The sequence below is a fragment of the Oryctolagus cuniculus genome, chromosome 3, assembly GCF_964237555.1.
Source record: "Oryctolagus cuniculus chromosome 3, mOryCun1.1, whole genome shotgun sequence".
Classification (NCBI taxonomy): domain Eukaryota; kingdom Metazoa; phylum Chordata; class Mammalia; order Lagomorpha; family Leporidae; genus Oryctolagus; species Oryctolagus cuniculus.
The window spans coordinates 110,627,054-110,654,390 of NC_091434.1; the positions used below are offsets into that span (position 1 = coordinate 110,627,054).

Genomic DNA, 27,337 nt, shown 5'->3' on the forward strand with positions numbered 1-27,337 from the left:
AGTGGACGTGGGAGATGATGTTAGCTTTTGTATTAATAAAATTACTCAGATTAATAGTACTTGTATTAGAAAATTATATCCATTAAGGAAATAACCCATTTTGTAGACCTCTTTTGTATTCCTGGGAGGTATTGCCCACTGTGCTTTGGAACCATTCACCAGGACAGTAAAATTCAGTGAGGTATACTTCTGTGTGGTGTTGACTGGCATGTATGACGTATTCCCTCTCCCTCTGGACCAATGGAGATTGTGCAAATGAGTGAATGTATGAATCCATAAATGCAATCTTGTATGCTGCTACTGCTGAGCAAAAACACTTGAGCTTTGCTTGTTAACATGCAAGGGATTCCCTTCCACTCTGTGTAGAAAATAGAACTTCTCCTCTGAATGCATTCCTCCGCTTGTCTGCTCTCTCCCAATCGGCATGTCTTGCACTGTGCACTCCCCATGCGGGATCAGCACAATCCTGCCTCGGAGAAAATTTATGTCACTTTCTGCTCATATACAGATGGCCCTGGAGTGAATATGATGTAGTAATTCAAATTGGAGTAGCACCTTTCGATCTGTTTATGAATGGTGTTGCATCCCCACGAGTGAATTAGAGCACTGTGCTTTCAGGGCAGCAGCATTATTCTTGTAAAATTTGTACTGAATTAAAAATATATATCATCTAGGAAAGAAATAAGAAACTCTAGCCCTCCAACATTTATTCATAGTGAGTTTCAGTTTGAGTGCAGTTTTCAGTTATTCTCACTGTAGATTTACTGTTCCCAACTACTGCAGCCAGGATAAACAGAGAACATCAAAAATCATGGCTGATGTGGGAATTGTTCCTGCTTATGTGCTGAAATAGCTTCCAAGGGAGAAAACTCTGTTTTTCCAAGGAAGCAAGTAGGTTTATTTGGTAAGAACCAGGGTCTACACCAGCAAAATTTCCATATGAGTAGTCTCCTTTTGGAGTTGAAAATTAGTCAGCTTTTGATTTCACTCCCATATTTGAGGAAAGTGTTGCAGCGCGTTTACACAGAGAGGTCAGATGAATTGTTCAATAAGGCAATGGAAGGAGAATGGGATAAAGTGAGAAATTATATTGGAGATATATGTTCTTGATTAAGGTAGTCATCAGACTCTCTCTCTTCCAGCAGTAGACTATTTTCACAAAGTTAGTCTGTCAGGAATCTGACAGTGGTAAAAGGTGTCCAGTTTAGGGATTGAATCTAGAACCCTGTTCTCCTTCAGGTAATGTTCTATCTAAATTGAGTAGTTGAGTTGAACCATAAAAACTTTCAATATGGCAAAAAGAATAGGGATATAGCTTGCCTGGTCTTACAAATGACCAGGAGCCTGTATCAAGTATCACAGTTGAATACTTAGCCCCTCCAGTCCTGCTGACACTTCTCATTTGCCACTACTTCTTTCTGATTGGTTGCATCTGTATATAGGTATGTGGGAAGTGAAAATATAAGGAATTGGAAGTGAACAGAATAATTAAAAAAATAATTATTAAATGCCTTCTCAGTAATAACAGCTATGTTTAGCTGCAAAGGATGAAATAAAAACTAAGGTAGAGGGGCTGGCACTGTGGTGTAGTGGGTAAAGCCACCTCCTGCAGTGCTGCCATCCCGTATGAGCTTCAGTTTGAGTCCCCCCGCGGCATCACTGCCAATCCAGCTCTCTGCTATGGCCTGGGAAAGCAGTAGAAGGTGGCCCAAGTCCTTGGGCCCTGGAACCCATGTGGGAGACCCGGAAGAAGTTCCTGGCTTCAGATCGATGCAGCTCAAGCTGTCGCAGCCAATTGGGGAGTGAACCAGCAGACAGAAGACCTCTCTCTCTCTCTCTCTGCCTGTCCTTCTCTCTCTCTGTAATTCAGCCTTTCAAATAAATAAATAAATCTTTAAAAAAAAAACTAGGATAGAGTCACTGATCTCAAAAAACTGAGAGATCTTTAATGGAAGTGCTGTCATTCTAAGAGGAGAGCTGAGTGGTAAGGGTAAGAAAGCACAAAGGGAAGGCATTCTTTTTGTTGTTATTTTTTTAAAGATTTATTTATTTATTTGAAAGTCAGTTACACAGAGAGAGGAGAGACAGAGAGAAGTCTTCCAACCACTGGTTCACTCCCCAATTGGCCGCAACGGCTGGAGCTGCACCGATCTGAAGCCAGGAGCCAGGAGCTTCTTCCAGGTCTCCCACATGGGTGCAGGGGCCCAAGGGCCTGGGCCATCTTGTACTTCTTTCCCAGGCCATAGCAGAGAGCTGGATCAGAAGTGAAGCAGCTAGGACTCGAACCGGTGCCCATATGGTATGCCGGCACTGTAAGCAGCGGCCTCACCCGCTACACCATAGGGCCAGCCCAGGGAAGGCATACTTAAGGAGAAGTAGTCAGATATGGCTACGTATGTTGTGGCACTTGTGTGCAATTTAGAGTACCCTATGGACAGGACATATATTCCCATGAGTAGTTGGCACTCAATGCTTCAGTAGGTATTTATGTTGCCTCCAGGTTATAATGAAATCTGTACTAAAAATAACAGATATTAGACTATATCACTGTACAAACTTGGATCTCAAATAATTTTAATCTTATTGGGAGAAAAGATTGGCTAATGAAAATACAACATTTGCAAGTAACAAGAACCTGGTGATCAATTGTCAGCATATGATTATTGCAGAAAATGTTGATAACCAGCACATTAAATACCAGGGTGGTCCAAACGTTTAATTGAACACTTCTGAGGTACAATAGAAAAGATTACAAGTTTCAAAGTCAAGCATTGGTTTCAGTACCAACTCCACTATTACTGGGAGTAGGATCTTGAATGGGTTCCTTATTCACATGTAAATTCAATTTAAGAAATGAATTTTCATTTAAGAAATGAATGCATTTCAGATAAATGAACATATTCCATATAATATGTAAAAATAAAATGGAGATGATAATATATGGCTTTGAGACTGATAAGGATTAATTTAGGCAGTAGCTACTGTACAGTGGTTTTTATACAATAATATTGTATGCTTAAAATCTATGTGATGTTCTATTTTGTCATTCTAAAGACTGTAACTTTTCTTTAGTTGTCTCTAAAAATTCAAAGAGAATTAAGGAAGAAATACTCGGATTTTCCGAATAGGATTAAGCAACAGGATAAGTCCTTGTGGTTTGTTGCTTACATAAAGATAAAGGGCAGAATCTAGTTGGTTCTGGTCACACAGCTATCCCAGGAGGTAAGGAAAACACCTGAGTTCTGCAACATCTTTAGACTGAGCCAAAATATATGAGCTGGATAGCAGCCAGACACGGTATCTGCAAAGTTGTGAGATAGCATCTCTTTTCCAGTGCAGCAAATAGGACAGATAAGGAAAAATAGAAGAGCGAACCTGGGACTTGAAGTGGTAGATTGCATCACTGCTTGATATCTTGGATTCTGGAAAAGCAGCACATCTGTCTGCCCCATGAACTCGGGCATGGCCACATCTACTTAGTGGTCCAATATACACATACCGAGTGGAGGACCTAAGTTTTACCTTTCTGGACTTCTCTCAGATTCTGCATGATTTAGAGGCAGATCGGAGTGCCAGTGTGCCTCTCTGGAGTCTGCAATGGCAAGGCCAGGAAATCCCATGGCAGGGTCTGGAGATGAACTGCCAGGTTAAAAGGCCAGACAGAAGGGCTGATCAAGATTCAGGGCACTGCAGCAAGTGGAAGCAAAGGTGACGGTCAAAGTGCCATGATGCCAGGCTCTGACCAAGGCGAACCGAAAGATGGCAAGCCATTCAAACCTCCAAATTTCAAATGCAGGGTCAGCAATACACCTCTGAACAAGGAGCTTCTCTCCACATTTGAGACGACATCACTTTCAAGTCCCCTATTCTACAATGATTGTGATCTGTTCCACTAGATTTCTATGTACTAAGGAACCATTTACGGGAGAGAGGCAGAATGCTCCTGTTCGCCTGAGAGGTTATATAGTTTAACCAAAGAGATTGATGATATATTGAAGTGAATTTTGTCAGTTCTCCATAAGAGTTATTAAACATGGAAAAGTTGAAATAATATTACAATGACTACCACATATACATTAACTAGATTCTACAATTTCCATGTTAACATGGTTGCATCATCATATGTCAGTCTATCTATCCTTTTCCCTGTCCATCGGTCTTGTTTTTGATGCATTTTAAATTAAGTTGCAGACACCCCTCCACCCAAATTCTGGAGTATTTATATTCCTTACTGGAGCACCATGTTTGCAATTTTTTGCTTTGACAGTAAAATTTACCTACAATGAAATGCATATATCTTAAATTTAACACTGGAAAAATTCCAAAAAATGCATAGAGATGTGTAGTCCAAATTCCAGTGCAGAAGCTAAACATTACCTCATCCCAAGATATTCCTTTATGATTCTTACCAGCCATTCTCTACCCCCACCTACAGTACTCATTGTTCTTAAATTTTACAGCTTGGATTAATGTTGACTATGCTAGAATTTTATATAAATGGAATCATACAATATTTAGTACTTTATGTTTGGTTTCTGTCAGTTGGTGTAAATTTCTGAGATTGCTCCGTATTGTTGAATGCATTCCTTTTGATTGCTGAATAGAACAGTTGGCCCTCCATTCCACAGTCTCCATGACCACAGCTTCAGCCACCTGCAGATCAAAAATAATAATGAAAAATTTTATTTATACTAAGTGTATAGAGACTTTTTCTTGTCATTATTTACCAGTCAATACAATAGAACAATTCATACTGCATTCTGTATTATAAGTGATCTAGAGATGATTTACATTATGCACAAGGATGAGGGTGGGGTATATGCCATTAATGTCCCATTTTGTTTGACACTTGAGCATCCACAGATTTGGAATTGGAACATAAACTAGCATTTGGGATAAAACATAATGCTAATAAGTGTGTGAGTGTTTGACAGAGGACTAGTTGGATTACGTGTAAAATAAATTGTTTGTTCTGAACATCCAAGTCATTGTGCGATTAAATTTTTTAACCATTGGTAAATAGACATCCAAAGAGAGAGAAGCTAGTACTTTACTGTAATTATCTTTTCCCAGGTAATCCTCATGATGATGGTGGCTGACCTTAGAGGAACTGTACTGTTTTCCATATGAGTCAGATCCTGTCATGATATCCTAGGGAGGAGCTGCGGCATAAAGGAAAGACTATAGTGTCTGCAACCTTCCTATATCCCTTCTAATTTAACCTTAACCCTTTCTTTCTGTCACTAAAAGGAATTTTTTTTTGACAGGCAGAGTTAGACAGTGAGAGAGAGAGACAGAGAGAAAGGTCTTCTTCCTTTTCTGTTGGTTCACTCCCCAAATGACCGCTACGGCCAGCGCACTGCGGCCAATCCGAAGCCAGGAGCCAGGTGCTTCCTCCTGGTCTCCCATGTGGGTGCAGGGCCCAAGGACTTGGGCCATCCTCCACTGCCTTCCCTTTCCGGGCCACAGCAGAGAGCTGGACTGGAAAAGGAGCCAACCGGGACAGAATCCAGCGCCCCAACCAGGACTAGAACTCCGGGTGCTGGCCCCGCAGGCAGAGGATTAGCCAAGTGAGCCGTGGTGCCAGCCACTAAAAGGAATTTAAGTCCTGATAGGACCATTGTGTAAATTGACCATTGTGTAAATTGACAGACTCTCTTAAAGCAAGAAGGGAGTCAAATGCAGTGAAATATGAGGAAAAGCAATTTGTAGGTCACAGCATCTGCTCTTTAGAAACTTCACAGTGTGCATGAATACAAGAGAATGAGACATGTACTTTAGAAGAAGTCAATGGATTATGGTTTTATGGTCACTCTTAAGTGAACAAATAGTGAATATGTTCATTGGTTATTTGATTATTGATCATGTACACATGTTAAAATGCTTATTTTGACTTTTATAAAATTATTTAAGTATACAGATTTCATGTGTTTCATGTATACAGGTTTAGGAACAAAGCGGTACTTTTCATCCTACCTTCCATCCTGCCTATGCTCTCACATTTTCTCCTCTTTCCTCTCCTATTCCCTTTCAATTTTTACAGTGATCTACTTTCAGTTTACTTCATACTTGTAAGAGTAACCCTACACTAACTAAATAGAAACACAATAACTAAACACTGTCCAGGGCTTGAAACAATCATTGAAGCTCAAAATGTCAATTTCACTCCCATATATTACATTTTTGGTACTCTATTGAAGTTACCACAGATCAGGGAAAACATGATATTTCTGTTTGGGGGACTTGCTTATTTCACTAAGTATATTGGTTTGCAGTTGCATCCATTTTGTGAAAAAGTAGGATTTCATTATTTGTTATGGCTACATAGTACTCCATAGTGTATAATACCATAATTTCTTTATCCAGTCTTCAGTAAATGGACATCTGGGTTGATTCCATATTTTAGCTATTGTGAATTGAGCTGCAGTAAACATGGGGTGGACAGATAACTCTGTCGCTCCCCCTCTTCGTGGAGGAACGACACAGGACCCTGCGTTGTTCTTTTGTCTGCTCGGCCCTTCCCGGGTTTGCTGCTAGTTCTTCCCGGGTTGGCTGCCGTCCCTCCACCTCCGTGGAGGGGCGGGCCCCCCTGCCACTTTCCCCACTTCCGCGGGGGAGTGGCACGCCGCTGGCCGGCTCTCGCGGGGGCTGCTCAGATGTTATCCGGATGTTCCCCTTAGATGTTCCTGGTGCATGTTGTCTCTCTCCTCCTTTATAGTCCTCTTCCACCAATCCCAACTCTGCTACCCACACGCCGAGTACGCTGCTCTCCTCCAATCAGGAGCAGGATCAGCTCCTGCAGGTCATCACTCAAGTTGGCGAGAGGCAGCTGCGTAGAAGTTGTTTACTCCCTTCTCAGCGCCATATTGTGGGAGAGCAGATGCATAGAATAAGTCTTAATTCCAGTAACTTAGTCTAGTCCGAGTTGCTCCCCACATAACTCTTTCATATATTGATTTATTTTGGTTTGGGTAAATTTCCAGGAGTGGGATGGCTGGATCATATGTTAGATGTATAATCAGATTTCTGAGGTATCGCCATGCTGTCTTCCATAATGGCTATACTACTTTACATTTCCACCAACAATGGCTGAGGATATATTTTTACCCATATCCTCAGCAGCATTTATTGTTTGTTGATTTATGTATGATAGCCATTCAAACTGGAGTAAAGTGTAAAACTTCACTGTGGTTTTGATTTTTCATTCCCCTGATGTTTAGTGATTCTAAGCATTTTTTTCATGTGTCTGTTGACCATTTGAATTTTCTCCTTTGCTAATTTCTTAATGAAAGTGCTTGTTTTGTTGTTGCTGAGATTCTTGAACTCTTTAGAGAGTCTGGATATTAATCCTTTATCAGATGCAGAGTTTGCAAATATTTTATTTCATTCTGTTGCTTTCCTCTCACTTTGCTGAGTGTTTCTTTTGCAGTATAGAAGCTTCTAAGTGTGGGGAGCAATCCGGACTAGACTAAGTTACTCGAATTAGGACTTATTCTATGCATCTGCTCTCCCACAATATGGCGCTGGGAGAGAAGTAAACAGCTTCCGCACAGCTGCCTCCAGTTCAACTAATAAATTGTAGGACTTGCTCCTGATTGGAGGAGAGCAGCGTACTCGGCGTGTGGGCAGCCGAGTTGGGATTGGCGGAGGAGGACTATAAAGGAGGAGAGAGACGGCATGCACCAGGAACATCTATGGGGAACATCTAAGGGAACCCGTGCAGCCCCCGAGAGAGCCGGCCGGCGGTGTGCCGCTCCCCTGCGGAAGTGGGGAATGCGGCCAGGGGGAACTGCCCTTCCACGGAGGTGGAAGGGATAGTAGCCAACCCGGGAAGAACCAGCAGCAAACCCGGGGAGGGCCGAGCAGAAGAAAGAACAGCGCAGGGTCCTGTGTCGTTCCTCCACGAAGAGGGGGAGCGACATAATGGTGCCGTGACTCGGATATGAAGCCTAGGCAGGGCTTAGTGTCGTTCCTCCACGAAGAGGGGGAGTGACATAATGGTGCCGTGACTCGGATGTGAAGCCTAGGCAGGGTTTAGTGTCGTTCCCCCATGAAGACGGGGAGCGACATAATGGTGCCGTGACTCGGATAGGAAACCTAGCTCGGATAGGAAACTTAGGACGGATATGAAACTCAGGAGGGAAGAAACGGGAAGAACTGGGAAAATATCGGAGAGAGAAACTAGCAAACAGCCTAGGGAAATTACCGGAGAGAGAGACTAGCAAACAGCCTAGGGAAAAGCCGGACGAAAAGGGTGCCGGAAGAAGCTATTGAAAGCCTAGGCATAGACTCGGATACGGACTACGGGGGGAAGCTGGGAGAAATCTCTAAGGTCGAAAGCGAAAGTGAAAGCTAGAACAAACAGACTCGGATGCAGACTGTGGGGAGAGGCCAGGAGAAATGAGGGAGGAATATTGTTGGAAGAAAACTTAGGGAAACATACCGGGTAGAGAAAAGTGTTAGGGAAATTGAAGCCGCGGGGGGCAGGCCGAGGCGGAAACGGAAGCCACTTTGGGGTTCTCAAGTTAGCCCGGGAATAGGGGGCGAAAAGTTGAAACCAGAAGCTGAAACGTGAGCCAGGTTGGGATCCGTCTGATTAGCCCGGGGAGCAAAGGACGGGAAGCCAAACCATGGGGCGGAGACGTACGCTGGGTTGAATTCGCCAGGCTAGCCGGGGGAACTTAGATTGAATGCTAGTGGCGGACACGTAAGCTACGCTGTGTTACTCGCGGAAGCCGCCGCGTGCAGAGAGAGCACGGGGCGTGAATAGATAGGGAACGGGGCTGGCGTAGGCCGTGGTGCAGACGCGAAAGGGTTAAGCGTGGAGACCGCGGAGCGCGCGAAGCCGAGCCACGCAAAGCCGGGAAGCTGCGCAGATGAGAGAGGCGCGCGGGCTGAAGCCGTGCAGAGCCGGGAACCCGCCGGCGGGGCGAGGTGCCGGAAAGCCGCAGGGATAAGAGAAACAGAAGTTTAGAAGTAAAGTGAGAAAAATAGGAATGCTGGAAGATAGAAGTAAAATGGGAGAAATAGGAATGCCCGGAGATAGAGAAATAGAGAAATAAAAAGGCCTCCCTACAACACTGCAATGTGAGAGCTTGGATTCGGTCTGCCTAATCAAGTGAGGCGATGAGCACCTGTGGGCGGCTAGCAGCTTATGCGCCGCAGGTCACCGAAGACAGGCACGAATTAACATCAGTAAGGCTTCCCCACAATACAACAATATTAAGCTTGGATTCGGTCTGCCTGATTAAGGCGGTAAGTGCCAGCAAGCAGCTCGACCAGAGTATGAGCTGCAGGTCACCGAAGATAGGCATGAACCAACACTAATAAGTCTCCCCCACAATAAGGCAATGAGAAGGCTTGGATTCGGTTTGCCTGATAGGTCTTGTAAGTCCCCTGCAGGCAGAGCAGAGTATGCGCTGCAGGGCACCGAACACAGGCACGCATCAGCGCCTAAAAACCTCCTCACAACATGGCGAAGAGAGGACCCGGATTCGGTTTGCCTGATAGGACTTGTAAGAGCCTGTGGCAACTCTAGCAAGTAGAGCAGAGTGTGTGCCGCGGGACACCGAAGACAGGCGCGTATCAACACCAAAAATAAAAAGAAAGGGGGATCTGTGGGGAGCAATCCGGACTAGACTGAGTTACTCGAATTAAGACTTATTCTATGCATCTGCTCTCCCACAATATGGCGCTGGGAGAGAAGTAAACAGCTTCCGCACAGCTGCCTCCAGTTCAACTAATAAATTGTAGGACTTGCTCCTGATTGGAGGAGAGCAGCGTACTCGGCGTGTGGGCAGCCGAGTTGGGATTGGCGGAGGAGGACTATAAAGGAGGAGAGAGACGGCATGCACCAGGAACATCTATGGGGAACATCTAAGGGAACCCGTGCAGCCCCCGAGAGAGCCGGCCGGCGGTGTGCCGCTCCCCTGCGGAAGTGGGGAATGCGGCCAGGGGGAACTGCCCTTCCACGGAGGTGGAAGGGATAGTAGCCAACCCGGGAAGAACCAGCAGCAAACCCGGGGAGGGCCGAGCAGAAGAAAGAACAGCGCAGGGTCCTGTGTCGTTCCTCCACGAAGAGGGGGAGCGACACTAAGGTTAATGTAATGCCATTTGTCAATTTTGGCTTTGGTTGAATATCCTTCTGGGGTCTTTTCCAAGAAGTCTTTGCCTATGTCAATGTCTTGCAGAGTTTCCTCAATGTTCTTCTCTAGTAATTTGATGGTATCAGTTCGTACATTTAGATCCTTGATCCATTTTGAGATAATTTTTGTATAAGGTGTAAGAAAGTGGTCATGTTTTATACTGCACTTGAAGATCCAATTTTCCTGCACCATTTGTTAAAGAGACTACCCTTTCTCCAGGGATTGATTTTTTATCTCCTTTGTCAAAGATTAGTGGATTGTAAATGCATGGATTGATTTATGGAGTTTCTATTTTGTTCCTTTGATCCACATTTCTATTTTTATGAAAGTATTAGGCTGTTTTGATTATAATTGCCTTGTAGGAAAGTATGTCTTAGAATCAGGTATTGTGATGCCTCCGGCTTTGTTTTTGTTATATAAGATTGCTTAAGCTATTCAGGATCTCGTGTGTACATATGAATTTTAGCATCATTTTCTCTATATCTGAGAAGAATATTATTGGTATTTTGATTGGGATAGCATTTGTTCTATAAATTGTTTTCAGTAATATGGACATTTTGATGATACTAATTTTCCCAATCCATGAACATGGAAAATTTTTCCATTTTTATATCTTCCATTTCTTTCTTTAACATTTTGTTATTTTCATCATAGAGATCTTTCACCTTCTTGGTGAAATTTATTCCAAGTTATTTAATTTATTCTGTAGCTATTGTGAATGGGATCTTAGAAGTACTTTCTCTGTCATGGCATTGTCTCTGTATAAAAGGTTGTTAATTTTTTATGTTAATTTTATATCCTGCCACCTTACCAAACTCGTCTATGAGTTCCAATAGTCTCTTGGTGGAGTTTTTTGATTCCCCTATATATAGAATCATGTCATCTGCAAACAGGGATAGTTTGACTTCCTCCTTCCCAATTTGTATCCCTTTGATTTCATTTTCTTGCCTAATGGCTCTGACTAAAACATCAGGACTATATTGAAAAACAATGGTGAAAGTGGGCATTCTTGTCTGTTTCTGTATCTTAGAGGGGAATGTTTGCATCTTTCCCCCATTCCATTGGTTGCTGTCTTTGGTTTTGTCATAAATTGCCTTAATTGTGTTGAGGAATGTTCCTTTTGTACCCAATTTGCTTAAGGTTTTCATCATGAAAGAATGTTGTATTATATCAAATGCTTTCTCTGCATCTATTGAGATAATCCTATAGTTTTCATTCTTTAGGTTTTTTTAATGTGATGTATCACGTTGATTGATTTGCGAATGTTGAATCATTCCTGCATACCAGGGATAAACCCCACTTGGTCTAAGGGAATGATCTTTCTGATGTGTTGTTGAGTCATAGAAAGATTTTGGGAGATTTCCTCTCAGTTGTTTTTAATAGGTTTAGAAGGGTTGGAATTAAATATTCTTTAAAAAAAGCTGGTAGAATTCAGCATTGAAACCATCTGGTCCTGGTTTTTTGTTGTTGGTGTTGGGAGGCTCTTTATTACTGACCCAGTCTCTGTCTTGGTTATTGGTTTGTTTTGTTTTTCTGTGTACTTATGACTCAATTTTGGTAGAGTGTATGTATCCAGAAATCTATCCACTTCTTCTAGATGTTCTGATTGGTTGGCATATGGCTCTTTGTAGTATTATCTGAAGATTCTTTTTATTTCTGTGGTATCTGTTGTTATATTTCCTTTTTCATCTCTGATCCTATTGATTTGGGTCTTCTCCCTCTTTTTTTGGTTAGTTGGGCCAATGGCCTATCAGGTTGTCTTTTTTTTTTTTTTTTTCCAAAATACCAGCTCTTCATTTCACTAATCTTTTGTATTTTGGTTTCAGTTTTGTTTATTTCTTATTTTGATTATTTCTTTCCTCCTACTAATTTGGGGTTTGGTCTGTTGTTGTTTTTCTAGGTCTTTGAGATGTATTAATAGTTCATTGGTTTGAAGCCTTTCCAGTTTCTTGATATAGGCACCAATTGCTATGAAATTCTCTCTTAAAGTGTTTTAGCTGTATCTCATAAGTTTTGATATGTTATATTGTCATCTTCATTCATATACATAAATTTGTTACTTCCCTTTTGATTTCTTTTATGATCCACTGTTAATCCAGAAGCAGGTTGTACAGAATCCATGTGTTTGAATATGTTCTAGAGATTCGTGAGTTGTTAATTTCCAGATTCATTCCATTGTGTTCAGAAATGATGCATGGTATGATTCCAGTATTCTTTTCTAATTTGCTGAGTCTTGGATTATGGCCTAGTATATGGTCTGTGTTAGAGAAAATACCATGCACTGATGAAATGAAAGTATATTTTACAACTGTGGGTTGAAATGTTCTGTAGATATCATTTAGGTCCATTTGGTTCATAGTATCAATTAGCTTTGTCATTTCTTTATTGTTTTTCTGTCTAGTTGATTTGTCCATTAATGAAAGTTGGGTGTTGAAGTTCCCCATTACTATTGTATTGGAGCCTGTGTCTCCCTTTAGATCCATTAGCATTTCTTTTAAATAGCCAGGCTCCATGGCATTGGGTACATATACTACATTTATTATAGTCATATCTCCTTGTTGGATTGATCCCTTAATGATTACATAGTGCCCTTCTTTGTCTCTTTCACAGTTTTTATTCTAAAGCCCATTTTGTCTGATAGTAGGATAAGTTCATCTGCTTATTTTTGCTTTCTGTTAGCATGGAATACCTTTTTCCATCATTTTACTTCAGGCTGCATGTTTCTTTGTTTGTGACCTGCATTTCTTGTAGGCAGAAAATAGATGGATCTTGTTTTTTAATATATTTAGCCAGTCTGTATTGGCAAACTTAGGCCATTTACATTTAAGGTTACTATTGATACACAATGACTTGGACTTACCATTTTTCTGTAAATATTCCTATTGTTTGCTTTGGATTTTCTTTGTAGTTTTACCATGAGATTTTGTGTCTTCACAGTCTTTAATAATATTGACTATCTTTCTGTGTTTTTGAATTGCACATCCTTAACCATCATTTGTGACGCTGGACATGAGGTGAGAAATTCTCTAAATTTCTGTTTGTATGGAGGGTCTTTATTTCACTTTCAACAATGAGAGCCTTGCAGTGTACAGTATTCTGGGTTGCTTTTTTTTTTCTTCTAAGACTTGGTCTATGTCTCTCCATTTTCGTAGTTTCCGATGAGACATCAGCTGTGAGTCGAACAGAGATAATCTGAAAGTAATTGGCATTTCTCTTATGTACATTTTAGAATATTTTCTTTGTTTTACTGTTGAAACTTTGGCTGCAGCATGTCATGATAATGATCTTTTCTTGTCATGCCTGTTAGAATTTCTGTGTGCTCCTGTACTTGGATGTCCTTTTATTTCTCCATATTAGGCACGTTTTCTGTCATTTCACTGAATAGACTTTCTAATCCATTCTGTTTTTCCACACCTTCAGGAAAGAATAAGACCTATATATTGGCTCATTTGATGGTATCCCATAAATCTCCAACACATTTAATTTTTTTTTTAATTTCTTCGTTTTTGATCTGACTGAGAAATTTCCAGAATTGCCTTACAGGTCGGATATTCTTTGTTCTGCCTCACCAAGTCTGTTGTTAAGTCTTTCCAACATATTTTTTATTTGACATGTTGAATTCTTCATTTCTAATCTTTCATTTTGATTCCTCTTCTCAATCTTATGGTAGAATTTTTCTTCCATGTCATGTATGGATTTTTAACTCATATATTTGCTTCTCATTGCTTCTGAGTAATTCTATGATTAATCTTTTGGATTTTTTTAAAGATTTATTTTTATTTATTTAAAAGATAGAATTACAGAGAGGTAGAGACAGAGAGAGAAGTCTTCCATCTGCTGGTTCACTCCCCAGATGGTCATAATGGCTGGAGCTATGCTGATCTGAAGGCAAGAGCCAAGAGCTTCTTCCGGGTCTCCCACGCAGGTGCAGGGGCCCAAGGACTTGGGCCATCTTCTACTGCTTTCCCAGGCCATAACACAGAGCTGGTTTGGAAGTGAAGCAGCCAGGACTCAAACTGGCTCCCATATGGAATGCCAGGACTGCAGGTGGTGGACTGCAGGTTGTGGCTTTACCTGCTATGCCACAATGCCGGCCCTGGTAGCTAATTTTTAAGAATAGTTAAGTAATGTACATTGGAACTCGGTCACACTAGATATCATTTTGGTCTATATGTTTTAATTATGACATAATTTTGACTGGTATTTAGGGAAAGAAAGAATTTAGCCCCAGGTGGTAGTAAGGGAGAGCTAGAAGATATTAAGTTTGATATTTAAGAACAAGTTGCACTAATCAGACACTTTAAAACCAAATTCTGCCCAAGCCTGAATGAGAGGAAGGAATCGGCTTGTTTTTAGTCATATTTAAGCGGCAGATGTTAAAGCTGGACTGCTAAGGCAAACCCTTGTATATTAGTAAGGTAAAGCAGAATGTCGCTAGGCATCAAAAAGTTTCCAGGAAAATAGAGAAGTTCGTTAAATGAGTTTTAAAAAAGAGTGTCATCAAGGAATTAAATAATGGTGAATATTCTCATGATGGTCAAACATTTTCTCTCTGACCTGATTCTTAAAGTTTATGAAAAGATAGGACAACTTGATTTTGTACCAAGGGTTAGAATGGGTCCCTGCAAATCTGTTCCAAGCTGTAAGTTGAAAATGGATGGGGGCCAGCAGTGTGGCGCAGTGGGTTAACGCCTTGGCCTGAAGCACCAGAATCCCATATGGGTGCCGGTTTGAGACCCGGCTGCTCCACTTCCAGTCCGGCTCTCTGCTGTGGCCTGGGAAAGCGGTAAGAGGATGGCCCAGGACCTTGGGCCCATGCACCTGCATGGGAAACCCGGTGGGGTGAGGGATGGGGGCTCCTGGCTTCTGGCTTCAGATCGGTGCAGCTCTGGCCAATTGGAGAATGAACCATTGAATGGAGGATCTCTCTCTGTCTGCCTCTCCTCTCTCTGTGTGACTCTGACTTTCAAATAAATAAATAAATCTTAAAAAAAGAAAATGGAATTGGTTTTAATTAATAGTTAGAGTAGTGCCAGAGAACTGTTCATAGTATTACTGAGGGTTCTGGACTGAAATTGTTTCAGGAATTTCCTGTCTGCCTCCAATGTTTCCTTTTTTTAAAAAAAAATATAAAACTAGGAAGAATGGGTGAAAGGTGAATAAATGTTTTTTTTTCTTTTATGATCTACTGCATTGTAGATAGATCTTTTAATTATATAGAACATGTAATTCAGCAATTGCACTGAGACATAATGTGTTTTAACAGCATTTTAAAAAAACATAATTTTATTTTAGCTGATCTCTACCACATCTATATTAGATGTTTACTTATGAATGAAATATGAGATGAAATAAGACTTTCATCTCCCATGCTAATCTGTTTAGAAAGCAGACAAGTTATCTGTCACTTAACTATGGGAATCCATTCTGAGAAGTGTTTTTAAGCATTTTTTGTCATTGTGTAAACATCATAGGTTGTATTTATGCATACTCAGGGCTACAACATCACTTGACCATGCAATCTGCAATTTACTAAAATGCTGTTGTGTGGCACATGACTTAGAAAATGAGAAGACCAACCCTGACCTGCCATGAATGAGCTGAGTGACCCTAGGCAAGTCTATGAACCATTGTTCCTTTCTTTATGTTAGATTTGGCAAGCATCACGAAAAATCTACTACTCAAGATTATTTACATAAAATTAAATACCGCCCTAGAATTGGCTCTGATCACCTACTATTTCAGAATTTGACTTTTTTCCCACCTTTTTTTTTTTCCATGTAGGCTTATTTTCTTTCTCTTCTACCAGATCTTAAGCTCTCTCCAAATCAGGAACAATGCTTGTCTTCTTGGCCTGAGCATCTAAGACATGTTCACCAAATACCTCTTAATTAGGAGCTGAGAGTTATATGCATTTAAAATTACTTCCCCAAATGCCAGTAAGGTTGATTGAAAAGAAAATGTTTAGGATCTATAAGAGTGGCTCGGGGCTGGCGCCATGGCACACTAGGTTAATCCTCCACCTGTGGCAAGGGCATCCCATATGGTTGCCAGGTTCTAGTCCTGGTTACTCCTCTTCCAGTCCAGCTCTCTGCTGTGGCCCTGGAGGGCAGTGGAGGATGGCCCAAGTGCTTGGGCCCCTGCACCTGCATGGGAGACCAGGAATAAGCACCTGGCTCCTGGCTTCAGATTGGCGTAGCTCCAGCCTTGGCAGCCATTTGGGGGGGTGAACCAATAGAAGGAAGACCTTTCTCTCTGTCTCTCTCTCTCCCTCTCTCACTGTCTATCTGTCAAATAAATAAAATAAAAGAGTGATTAACCATGATTAACCATGATCCCTTAAGTAAGTTGCCTAACCTTTCTGTGCTTTATGTGGCTCATCTACCAAATAGAATGATATTTTAAGCATACATTTTAGTGACTATTAGATAAGAGAGTTCTTTGATAACTGAAAATCAAATAGTACTTTTAGCTTAATATCAATCAAATAAGACTTGTGAAAAATAGAAGGAATAGATTCTGCTATCTCAGTTGGATACTTGAAGAGATGACTTGTGCAAATGTGTGATCAAAAATAATTCTTTTTAAAAAACATTTGTTTTCATCTACTTGAAGGGCAGAAAGAGCATGTATACTAGCCAGGAGCTTCCCTCTGCTGGTTCACTCCCCAAATGCCATTAACAGCCAGGGCTAGGCTAGGCCAAAGCCAGAACTCAACCCACAATCCCTACATGGGCAGCAGGGGCCCAAGTACTTGGACTAACGTCGGCTGTTTCCCAAGGTGCATTAGCAGGAAGCTGTTGGAATCCAAACCAACACTGTAATATGGGATACAGATGTTCCAAGCAGTGACCCAATTCACTTTACCACAGCATCTGTCCTACAAGTCATTCTTTGAGTGCTCATAACCAGTACTGTTGTCTTCTGGAAAGTCCAGGTGTTTTCTGGTGCCTCCTGTGAGAAGGCAGAATTCCCCAATTAGTAATCCTGATTTGGATGGTGCCCGTTCTGCATTTCCTTCACTCTTTGCTAAGAAGTTGTGTGCTATATTAGAAAGATTGGCACTTTGGATTATACCACCATGGTCACCTGGGGGGACTCGTAGACCTCCTTGTCATCCTGGATGCCCTTAGTAAGGAGAAGCCAGACTAGCCCACTTTCCTCAGTACTCTCTCCGTTGTCATAGGGAGTCTCTGAAATACATGCTTCAGGGTGTGACTGGAAAAGACCACCAACCTGGGCTCTCTGCAGGAGAGGAGTATGTTCACTGTCTTGAGTTCTAGCATCCTGATCTTGGCATTCTGCCCTATGGATTCTTGTAGCAGGGCCTCAAGGACAAGGCCATTCAAACATTCTAAATACATGTCAAAAGCCTGACACAGGGTACTTTATCTGTTTTTTTTTTTTTTTTTTTTGAAGATTTTCTTATTGCCAGGCAGAATTACAGAGAGATTGGGGTAAAGACAGATTTTCCTCCTACTGATTTACTCCCTTTGATAACTGCAATGGCCAGGGCTTGGCCAGGTTGAAACCAGGAGCCTGGAACTCCATCCAGGACTCCCATCTGGGTTCAGAGGCCCAAGGATTTGGGCCTTCCTCTTCTGCTTTCCCAGATGCATTGGTAGGGACCTGGATTGAAAGTCTGGGATTTGAACCAGGACCATATAGGATTCCAGCATTGCAGGTGGCTATTTAACCTGCTGTACCACAATGCCAAGCCCTGTTCTTTTTTAAAATTAGCAGCTGTGCATTGTCCACTGAATACCTACTTTACCTGTAATTGAGAGAGACACATAACAGGAGACAAGATCTACGTGTCTCTTACTCCAAAAGACTAGGCATGCATATATGAAATATTTGAGCATTATACTGACAGGCTTCTATGTCAGAGAATCAATGACTTAAAATAGAAAGCTGCAAGAATTCCAAGAAGTAAGATATCAGTGAGGAAGTGTTTTAGGTAAGAAAGCTAGAGGTAGATTGGGAAATATGGTTGGGATATAAGAATTTGACAAGGGGTTGGCATTCTAAGGAGTAGCCACAGCATGAACAAATTTCTAGAAATAGAAATGGAAATAAGTGTGTTTCCTTCACATTTCACTAAGAGGCAATGGGAAGCCATCGTAAGTTGGAATTTAAAACCAGTTAATAACACTGGAGGCATGCAATAATAATAGCCTATAGAAATACTCATAAACATGTACAAAGATATTTATTGAAAGAGAAAAGGGAGGTTGGGGGGGAAGCCACAACAATACAAAAGTTGCACTTTGTAAATTCACATTTATTAAATAATAAAATAAAAATAAAAAATCCCCCCTCCAAAAAAAAAAAAGAGACATCATATGAATGCATCCTCTCCATCAATACACTGCCATACCTTTTCATAGTGGCCTATGTCCTCTCTTCAATCACTTCTTAGTATTGGTGTATTGACACCATGAAATACTAAGAAGTATTGTTGTGGCTTCCCCCCCAACCTCCCTCTTTCCCGCGACCCTCCCCTCTCCCACTCCCTCTCCCAACCAGCCCTTCGTCGAGTTTCATTTTCAATTACCTCCATATACAGAAGATCAACAGGCTGCACTCACACAACCGCACAAGGTATAGGGTATTGTTCGACTAGTAGTGTTGCTTTTAAGTTTCATAGTAGAACACATTAAGGACAGAGATCCTACGTGGGGAGCATGTACCCAGTGACTCCCGTTGTAGATTTAACAATTGGCACTCTTATTTATGACGTCAGCAATCATCCGAGGCTCTTGCCATGAGCTGTCTAGGCTATGGAAGCCCCTTGAGTTCACCAGCTCTGAACTTGTTTAGTCAAGGCCATATCACAGTGGAGATTCCTTCCTTCCTTCGGAGAAAGGTGCCTCCCTCCTTGATGGCCTGTTCCTTCTGCTGGGGTCTTGTTCACCAGGATCTTTCATTTAGATTGTTTTTGCCACCATGTCGTGGCTTTCCTTGCCTGTGAGACTCTCATGGACCTTTTAGCCAGATCGTATGATCTGTCTCTTAACTTTGAATTTTAAAAAAATCACAGTGGTGTTTCAGGAAGATTACTCTTCATTCCAAGGGAGCACTTGGAAATGAAGAGAGACAGTGGGATATTGGAGAATTGTGTGTAAGTACAAATGTCTAAGGCAAAGGATAGAGAACCCAGAGACATATTCTGAACAGTGTTTTAAAGGACTTCATGGCAAATTCTTAATGGAAGGGATGAAAGAGAAGAGATATTTCCAGGTCCAAATTTGGGAAATGCGTGAAGAATGATTTCTACTAACCAGAATAGATTCAAGATCATGGAACCTTCTTTAAGGAATCCTTCATTTTTATTATTATTATTATTTCTCAGGATGGAAGAAACGGTGCGAAATCTATTGCAGAGTCAAGGATCTTCAGAGCAGAAAAAAGAAGAAATTGTTAATACAATGGTCAATCAGGTATATCATGTTTCTTACTCTTGGATTCATACTGGTACATATGTTTTTTTGTGTGTGTATGTGTGTGTATGTGTTTCTGTAGTTTTGAACTCTCTGGCCTGGAGATTAAGAACAAGTGTGATCTAGATCCAAGTGATGGGATGACTGGACAGTCATCTCTGGTTTCAGAAATCTTACACATATTTAACTCTGATTTCTCTAACTTATACTGTGACACAGGTTGTAGATTTGACTGTGGGAAGGTGTAAAAAAAATGTTTATAATGAAACAAAAAGACCAGTAATAGCATTGCAGTACCTTGTTATTAGGGGCTAAAACAGAGGTTTCTACAGCACTCTATGAAAACAAATGGGATGGAGTGGCTTATCTTATTGGAGAAATTGAGGAACATTTCCAGGGAGATAACATTTGAAGTCATTCTCTAAGAAGTAGAGAAGAAGATGCCATATCTTGTAGGTAAAAGAGAAGTCTAGATGACCATGCAGTGTTGTGAATCTCCACAGCAGGATCATGAAGAATAAGAGGCATTGGTTGTCTAAATCATGACCTGTGGTGCATTCAGAAATCTGACAGTGAGTCCAAAAGCACAGGAAACAGCTGAACGAAGACAGGGCTTGTACGCCTTGCTCATGGTTGTAGTCTCACACTTCTGCTAGTTGGAAATTTAAACAGATCCAGAGAGTAATGTGGGATGAAGTTAACAAGTCATTGTTTTCTGCTGATAACCTTTATCCCATGGTCCTCTGATATAAGTAGAGTGGTCAGGTGAGCATCTAACCTGAATGTGACTCAGAGTAGCCACACAGGTGACAAGAGTGGAAAAGGGCAATATGAGAAAGGTATAACTCAGATGCTTTCAATAGATAAATTTAGTACTTTTATTGAAAATCACTTAAAAGCAGAAATTGAGACCACACCTTGTCTGCATACCTGTGCATGGAAAATTTAAAGAGCTAACAAAAGGCAAAGAAATGGACAGACATTTGACATAGTAACTGGGAATTTCTAGGTTTCTTCTGGCTAGAAAAATAAGTGGGTAATGGAGACAACCGTCAGAACCCACCTAGCTGGTAAGAAAATGTTCATATTAGCTCACCTGAATTTGAGTTCAAGGTTTTGCAGCCTGACTTGCTATGAAGAGATAGGGAGAATCTGATCATAAAAGTTAAAATATCATACAGAATTAAAAATGCTAGGTATAGTTAGTCTTATAAAGGCTGTGTACTAGTTATGGACCTTTAGCCTATTGGCTGAGATGCCTCTGACCCACATGAGAGTACATAGGTCTGAGACCTGATCAGGCTTCTGGTTTCAGCTTCCTGCTATTGCAGACCCTGGGAGCAGTGTTAGTGCAGGTAACTGGGTTCCTGCCACCCATGTAGGAGAACTAAATGAGTTCCTGGTTCCAGCCTAAACTGTTGCAAGCATTTGAGGAATGAATCAGCAAATAGAAGTGCTGTTTCTGGGGCCGGCACTACGGCTCACTTGGTTAATCCTCTACCTGTGGTGCCAGCATCCCATATGGGCACCAGGTTCTAGTCCCGGTTGCTCCTCTTCCAGTCCAGCTCTCTGCTGTGGCCTGGGAAGGCAGTGGAGGAAGGCCCAAATGCTTGGGATGTTGCACCTGCATGGGAGACCGGGAAGAGGCACCTGGCTCCTGGCTTCGGATGGGCACAGCTTCAGCCTTAGCAGCCATTTGGGGGGTGAACCAATGGAAGGAAGACCTTTCTCTCTGTCTCTCTCACTGTCTAACCCTGTCAAATAAATTAAACAAAAGTGCTATTTCTTTCATTTCTCTTACTCCACTCCTTCTGTCTATGCCTTTCTTTGTCCCTCCCAGTCTCTCCATTTCTTTCTTACTCTATTTTTCTCTCTTAGTTTCTCTCTCTCTCTCTCTCTCTTTCTCTGTCTCTCTCTTTCTCTCTCTTTCTTTTTGTGTTTCTATGCCTCTAATAGCTTTTTAAAAAGGCCATGTCCTAAATAGTTGGCTGTTGAAACATTCCCAGTAACATGTTATGAGATGGGGATGGGGACAGCTAGTTTCCATCTCCAGTGAATGAATACAGGGCAAGAAATCGACTTAAGCTGCCATGGAAGATTAAAGTTAACTCCATCAAGGCAGAAGAAAAATAACTAAAATTCATCTCAAAGGAAAATGTTTAGATTCTTACTGAGAGGATGCTCAACTTTTCTTGACATGTGGTTTCCTAAAGTTACAGTAATGGTTGAAGTCTTCCGTGCTTTGAGTCTTTCCTGATTATTTAATTTGCTTTAGAATAAATTTGTGGTATAAGTAAAAAATGGGAGTCAATTCTGCATTAAATGGTTCTGTGCAACCTACGTGTAATAGAAATCTGAAAAAGAGCAATGATATGTTCATTATATTCTTGAACTTGTATCTACACATTAAATCTGTTAAAAATTAATTAAAATTCGGTGGCCATTAGAGGGTGAACCAACAGCAAAGGAAGACCTTTCTCTCTGTCTCTCTCTCTCACTGTCCACTCTGCCTGTCAAAAAAAAAAAAATCAGGAGGTTTCAAGATGCCAAAATAGCGATAGGACTGTCTGATTTATGTGGGGTGAAATTAATATTTACAAAAGGGGAGAAAATACATAACAAAAGACAACAAAATCTTGGATCAAGGAGGAAAATGACACCTGCCCTTGCAAACCAAAGGAGAGGGTAATCCATGGGCCCAGAGCACTGCTGAGACAGTGGGAGGAAGAGCTTGGTGAACTGCTTTTACAGTTCCATACGGACCCCCCTAAGGCAACAGGCATCCAAGCACCCAGAGGTGGGAAAAACAAAAGGTGGCACATCTCTCTCCTTCCCCCATTCCCTGCTACAGCAGAGACCTGCAGCCACTAGGGGAAGGGTTCATGCCATTTTTAGACAAAGGCAGGTGGTAGCTGTTGCCCTACCTCTCATGCATGGGCCCAGCAATAACAGGGGTCACCCCCCACCCAGTCACTGAGGGCCACAACAATTCAGAAGAATTCCTTCCTCCTCCATGACAGCTGTACGGCAACAGGAAGGGAGAGGAAGCCACCCCTGCAGAGGGGAAACGCTGCCTGCTGGACTCTCCTACCTGCCCAGCACTATCTCAGGAGCAAGAACCTTCTCTTCAACAAATGATGCTGGGAAAACTGGATCACCATATACAGAAGCATGAAGCAAGACCTCTACTTTACACTTCTACTAAAATCTACTCAAAATGGACTAGAAACCTTAGTCTATGACCCGATGCCATCAAACTTTGGGGAAACCTTGCAAGAAATTGGCATAGGCAAAGAGTTCTTGGAAAAGACCCCAGACGCACAGGCAATCAAAGCCAAAATCATCAAATGGAGGATATCAAATTGAGAAGCTTCTGCATTGCAAAAAGAAACAATCAGCAAAGTGAAGAGACAGCTGACAGAATGGAAGAAGATATTTGCAAACTATACAACTGTTAAAGGATTAATAACCAGAATATTTAAGGATACCAAGAAACTCAACAACAACAAAACAAACAACCCAGTTAAGAAATGGGCAAAGAGTTATACATTTTTTAAAAGTGAAAATCCAAAAGGTCAATAGACACATGAGAAAATTATCAGGATCACTAGCCATCAGAGAAATGCAAATGAAAATCACGATGAGGTTTCACCTCAACTCCATTAGAATGACTTTCATATAGAAATCAACAAACAACGTATGCTGGTGAGGATGTGGGGAAAACAGTACCCTAATCCACTGTTGGTGGGAATGTAAACTGGTAAAGCCATTATGGAAAACAGTATGGGGATACTTCAGAAATCTGAATATAGATCTATCATATGACCCAGCTATGTCACTCCTGGGAATTTACCCAAAGAAAATGAAATCCACATATGAAAGAGCTATCTGTACCCCTAGGTTAATTGCAGCTAAATTCACAATAACAAAGACATAGAATTAACATTAATGCCTGTCAACTGAAGACTGATAGGTGTACACCATGGGACACTACACAACAGTAAAAAAAAAAAAAAAAAAAAAAAAAATAGAACCTGGTAATTTGCAACAAAATGGATGAAACTTGAAACCATCCTATTTAGTGAAATAAGCCAGACCCAAAGGGACAAATACTATATGCTTTCCCTGACCTGTGATAACTAATAGGGCACCTAAAAGGCAACCTGTAGAAGTGAAATTGACACCATTAGAAGCAATGACTTTGAATAGCTCTTGTCTTGAATGTTGAGGAAAAGTTTTTTTTTTTCTGTTTGTGGTTCTTTTTCCTCTTTTATTTTAACATTTTTCTTTCATACTAATTGTTGAACTCTTTACTTAACATAGTTAATCATATGTATATAAAGTTAATTGATCATAGAACTTAGTAACAAATATACTGAGAATAAATGAGGGAGGAGGAAGGGGGATGGGAGGGTGGATGGGAGGGTGGGCACAGTGGTAAGAATCACCATGTTCCTAAAGTTGTAATTGTGAAATGTACGAAGTTTGTAACCATAAAGCAGAATAATTCTGCATACAGTCCTGTGGACTTACTTCTAAGGGTGAAGTTTAAAAACTTGCCATGGTAATAATAATAGAATTAAAAAGGAAAGAATGTTCCAACATGGGAAGCAGTCTACACAGTATACTCGTAAAATGACAGTCACTTTAAGTAGCAGTCTGACCTCAGAATCAGCCTTTAAGACATCCTGGTCTGGCTGAAAAGCCCATGAGAGCATTTCAGGCATGGAAAGCCAAGGCACTGTGGCAAAAATTGTTCTACATGAAAGATCTCTGTGAGTGATATCCCAGTGGAAAGAAATGGCCATCAATGAAGGAGGTATTTTTCTCTGAAGAGAGGAGAGGTTTTCTATTTTGCTTATGGCCTTGTCTAAATACCAGTGGAGTTTGTGGATTCAAAAGGCTTCCATAGCTGAGGTAGTTCATTTCAAGAGACTTGGGTGATCACTGATGTCATACATTAAGAGTGTTAATTATTAAATTAACAACAGGAATCACTGTGCATTAATTTCCCATGCAAGACCTTTGTCCTCAATGAGATGTGTTATGAGAGTTAACTCTAAAACTTCTTCGCAAACAGTTTGTGTGTGTATGAGTTAATATTAAAACTTGTTCTCAAAGAATTACTTCACTTTAGTGTATTAAGTCAAGGATATTCTTATGTCTCATAAGTTATAGTTACATCTAAGTACTCACGAAAGATGTATTATTCTTGGATCCTTCTTTAAAGATAAGTATGTTTCTCATTAAAAATAGTGAAAGTGGCTGGTGCCGTGGCTCAATAGGCTAATCTTCTGGATGTGGCGCTGGCACCCCGGGTTCTAGTCCCGGTCGGGGCGCCGGATTCTGTCCTGGTTGCCCCTCTTCCAGGCCAGCTCTCTGCTATGGCCCGGGAGTGCAGTGGAGGATGGCCCAAGTGCTTGGGCCCTGCACCCGCATGGGAGACCAGGAGAAGCATCTGGCTCCTGGCTTCAGATCAACACCATGTGCCAGCCGCAGTGCACTGGCCGTGGCGGCCATTGGAGGGTGAACCAATGGCAAAAGGAAGACCTTTCTCTCTGTCTCTCTCTAACTGTCCTCTCTGCCTGTCAAACAAACAAACAAACAAAAAATAGTGAAAGTAACTTCTTGATGCAATGACTTCAAACAGCTCATCTGGACTGTTGAGGACAGTTTTGTTGTTGTTTTTCTTTTTCTTTCTCATACAAAGTGTTGAACTCTTTAACTAGAATAGAGTTAATCTTCTGTGAATAAAATTAATTGAAAATACATAGTGGGCCGGCGACACAGCTCACTAGGTTAATCCTCCGCCTGCGGTGCCAGCACCCCGGGTTCTAGTCCCATTCGGGTGCCGGATTCTATCACAGTTGCCCCTCTTCCAGGCCAGCTCTCTGCTATGGCCCGGGAGTGCAGTGGAGGATGGCCCAAGTGCTTGGGCCCTGCACCCGCATGGGAGACCAGGAGGAAGCACCTGGCTGCTGGCTTTGGATCAGTGCAGCACGCCAGCTGTAGTGGCCATTTGGGGGGTGAACCAAGGAAGGAAAATCTCTATCTCTGTCTGTCTGTCTGTCTCTCTCTCTCTCTGTGTCTAACTCTGCCTTTCCAAAAATAAAAAGAAAAGAAAAGAAAATAGATCTTAGTAAAAAATGAGGCTGGGAATAGGAGAGGGAGCAGGAAGAGGGGTGGGAAGTCAGGTGCAGTGGGAAGAATTACTATGTTCCTAAAGTTGTATTTTTTCTGATAACCTCATTGAGGATCTCTTTCATCCAGATTCTTGTTTTATCTGATCATTCTTTTACAGTGTCTCTACCAGTTATCAAATCTGTGGTGTAGACACTAACATAATCATCAGAATTCATTTTGTGAAACTGGAAGCTACTTAGAAAAAAACAGATTGTTTTAAAACAATTTCCTCTCCATAATCCAGTCTATTCATTGTGGGAAATTAGCTCTTCCCTTTGGGAGAGATAGTTACTAGCCAGAATTAATGCTACTATGAGGGGGGTGTTTCAGTCATTGCTCTAATTGGCCTCAGGTTTCCCCTTCTATACAGGTTACATGGCCCATGAAGATCACTTACACATTCTACAACACTTACTGAGCTTTTTGTATGTAGGAGACACAACCTTGTGCTCTGAAAACTTAAAAAGTGAGAACAGCGGAAAGGGAAACTTTTGCTGGACTCCCTTTCATCTCAAAATTGCAGTATAAATAAGCATAATAGTAACAAAATAGTTTACCTAAGAGGTGCATGTTTCAGGCAATGCTGGGAGATCTTTTACTTCACCATATGAGATGTCACTAATGCGGATGATCAGATTTTCCAACTTCCAAGTTTTCTCCAAAAGCATCCAGAGGCCCTGAAAAACATAGGTCCCTGGGAAAGCTGAAGTCCATTTGATCTTCTGTCATCGTGGAGGTGTTTATTTTGAAGCTTTTATCTTGAGCTAATATAATCATAGTAGAGTAATAGTGTTTTGTGTCCCAGGCCCATGTAATTGCTTTGTATGCATCAAAGATGGTCATATTTTGTTCAAGGGGTATGTTCTTGAAGACCTCTCATGATACATTAATGTGTAACTTATAACGTGTGGAATTTTTGCATGGATTCTCTCAAAGAATGGTGGGTGCTTCCCTTTGGCAACTAGAAGTGGTCCTACAGTGTGTTTACCAGCTTTGTCAGTGTGTGGTTCTTGACATTATTTTTCTAATCAAGGGTTATGGTTTCTTGATTTCAGGTTGTGTGCATGAACTGATGTGAGTAATGTTTTTATGTAGCCATGATTTCCAGTTTGCTATGAAAGCCCCATCAAAGGTAACTGAACTATAGCTCATTTCATCTTTGTACAGGAGGTACTGTCACTGTCTCTACCTCCCACCTGTTCATTGTGGGCATTAACATGAGGCTCAGAGAGATGAGCACTTGCCCATGGATGCATACCCAGGTAACGATCTAGAAGACAACCCTGTCCTAATCTTCCTGACTCCACAGCCTGAGCTCTTAAGCTAAGGAATGGTGGAGATATTAAATGATGGGGCCAAAGTTATTCAGCAAGTTATTATCCAACTTGAGACTAAACCTGTATCTTTCTACTTTGTATCTAGACTCCTCATCCACTCATTTGTTCACATAATAGTTATTAATTTAGATTCTCATAGAAGCATATTAGTTTCCTATTGCTGCTGTAACACAATGGTTTAAAACAGTACATACTACTTATAATTCTGGTGGTCAAAAGTCTGAAAGTG

General features: G+C 41.3%; 1 protein-coding gene across 15 annotated transcripts in view; it reads left to right on the plus strand.

Moving 5' to 3' along the window:
• The window catches only part of NCKAP5 (NCK associated protein 5), a 1,120,879-nt gene that overhangs the window by 779,379 nt on the left and 314,163 nt on the right, over positions 1-27,337 (plus strand). For all 15 annotated transcript variants that reach the window (XM_051849622.2, XM_051849623.2, XM_051849620.2 and 12 more), the window contains one exon: positions 19,501-19,588. In XM_051849622.2, the coding sequence (XP_051705582.2) occupies positions 19,501-19,588 (88 nt within the window). The remainder of the gene's footprint in view (positions 1-19,500; positions 19,589-27,337) is intronic.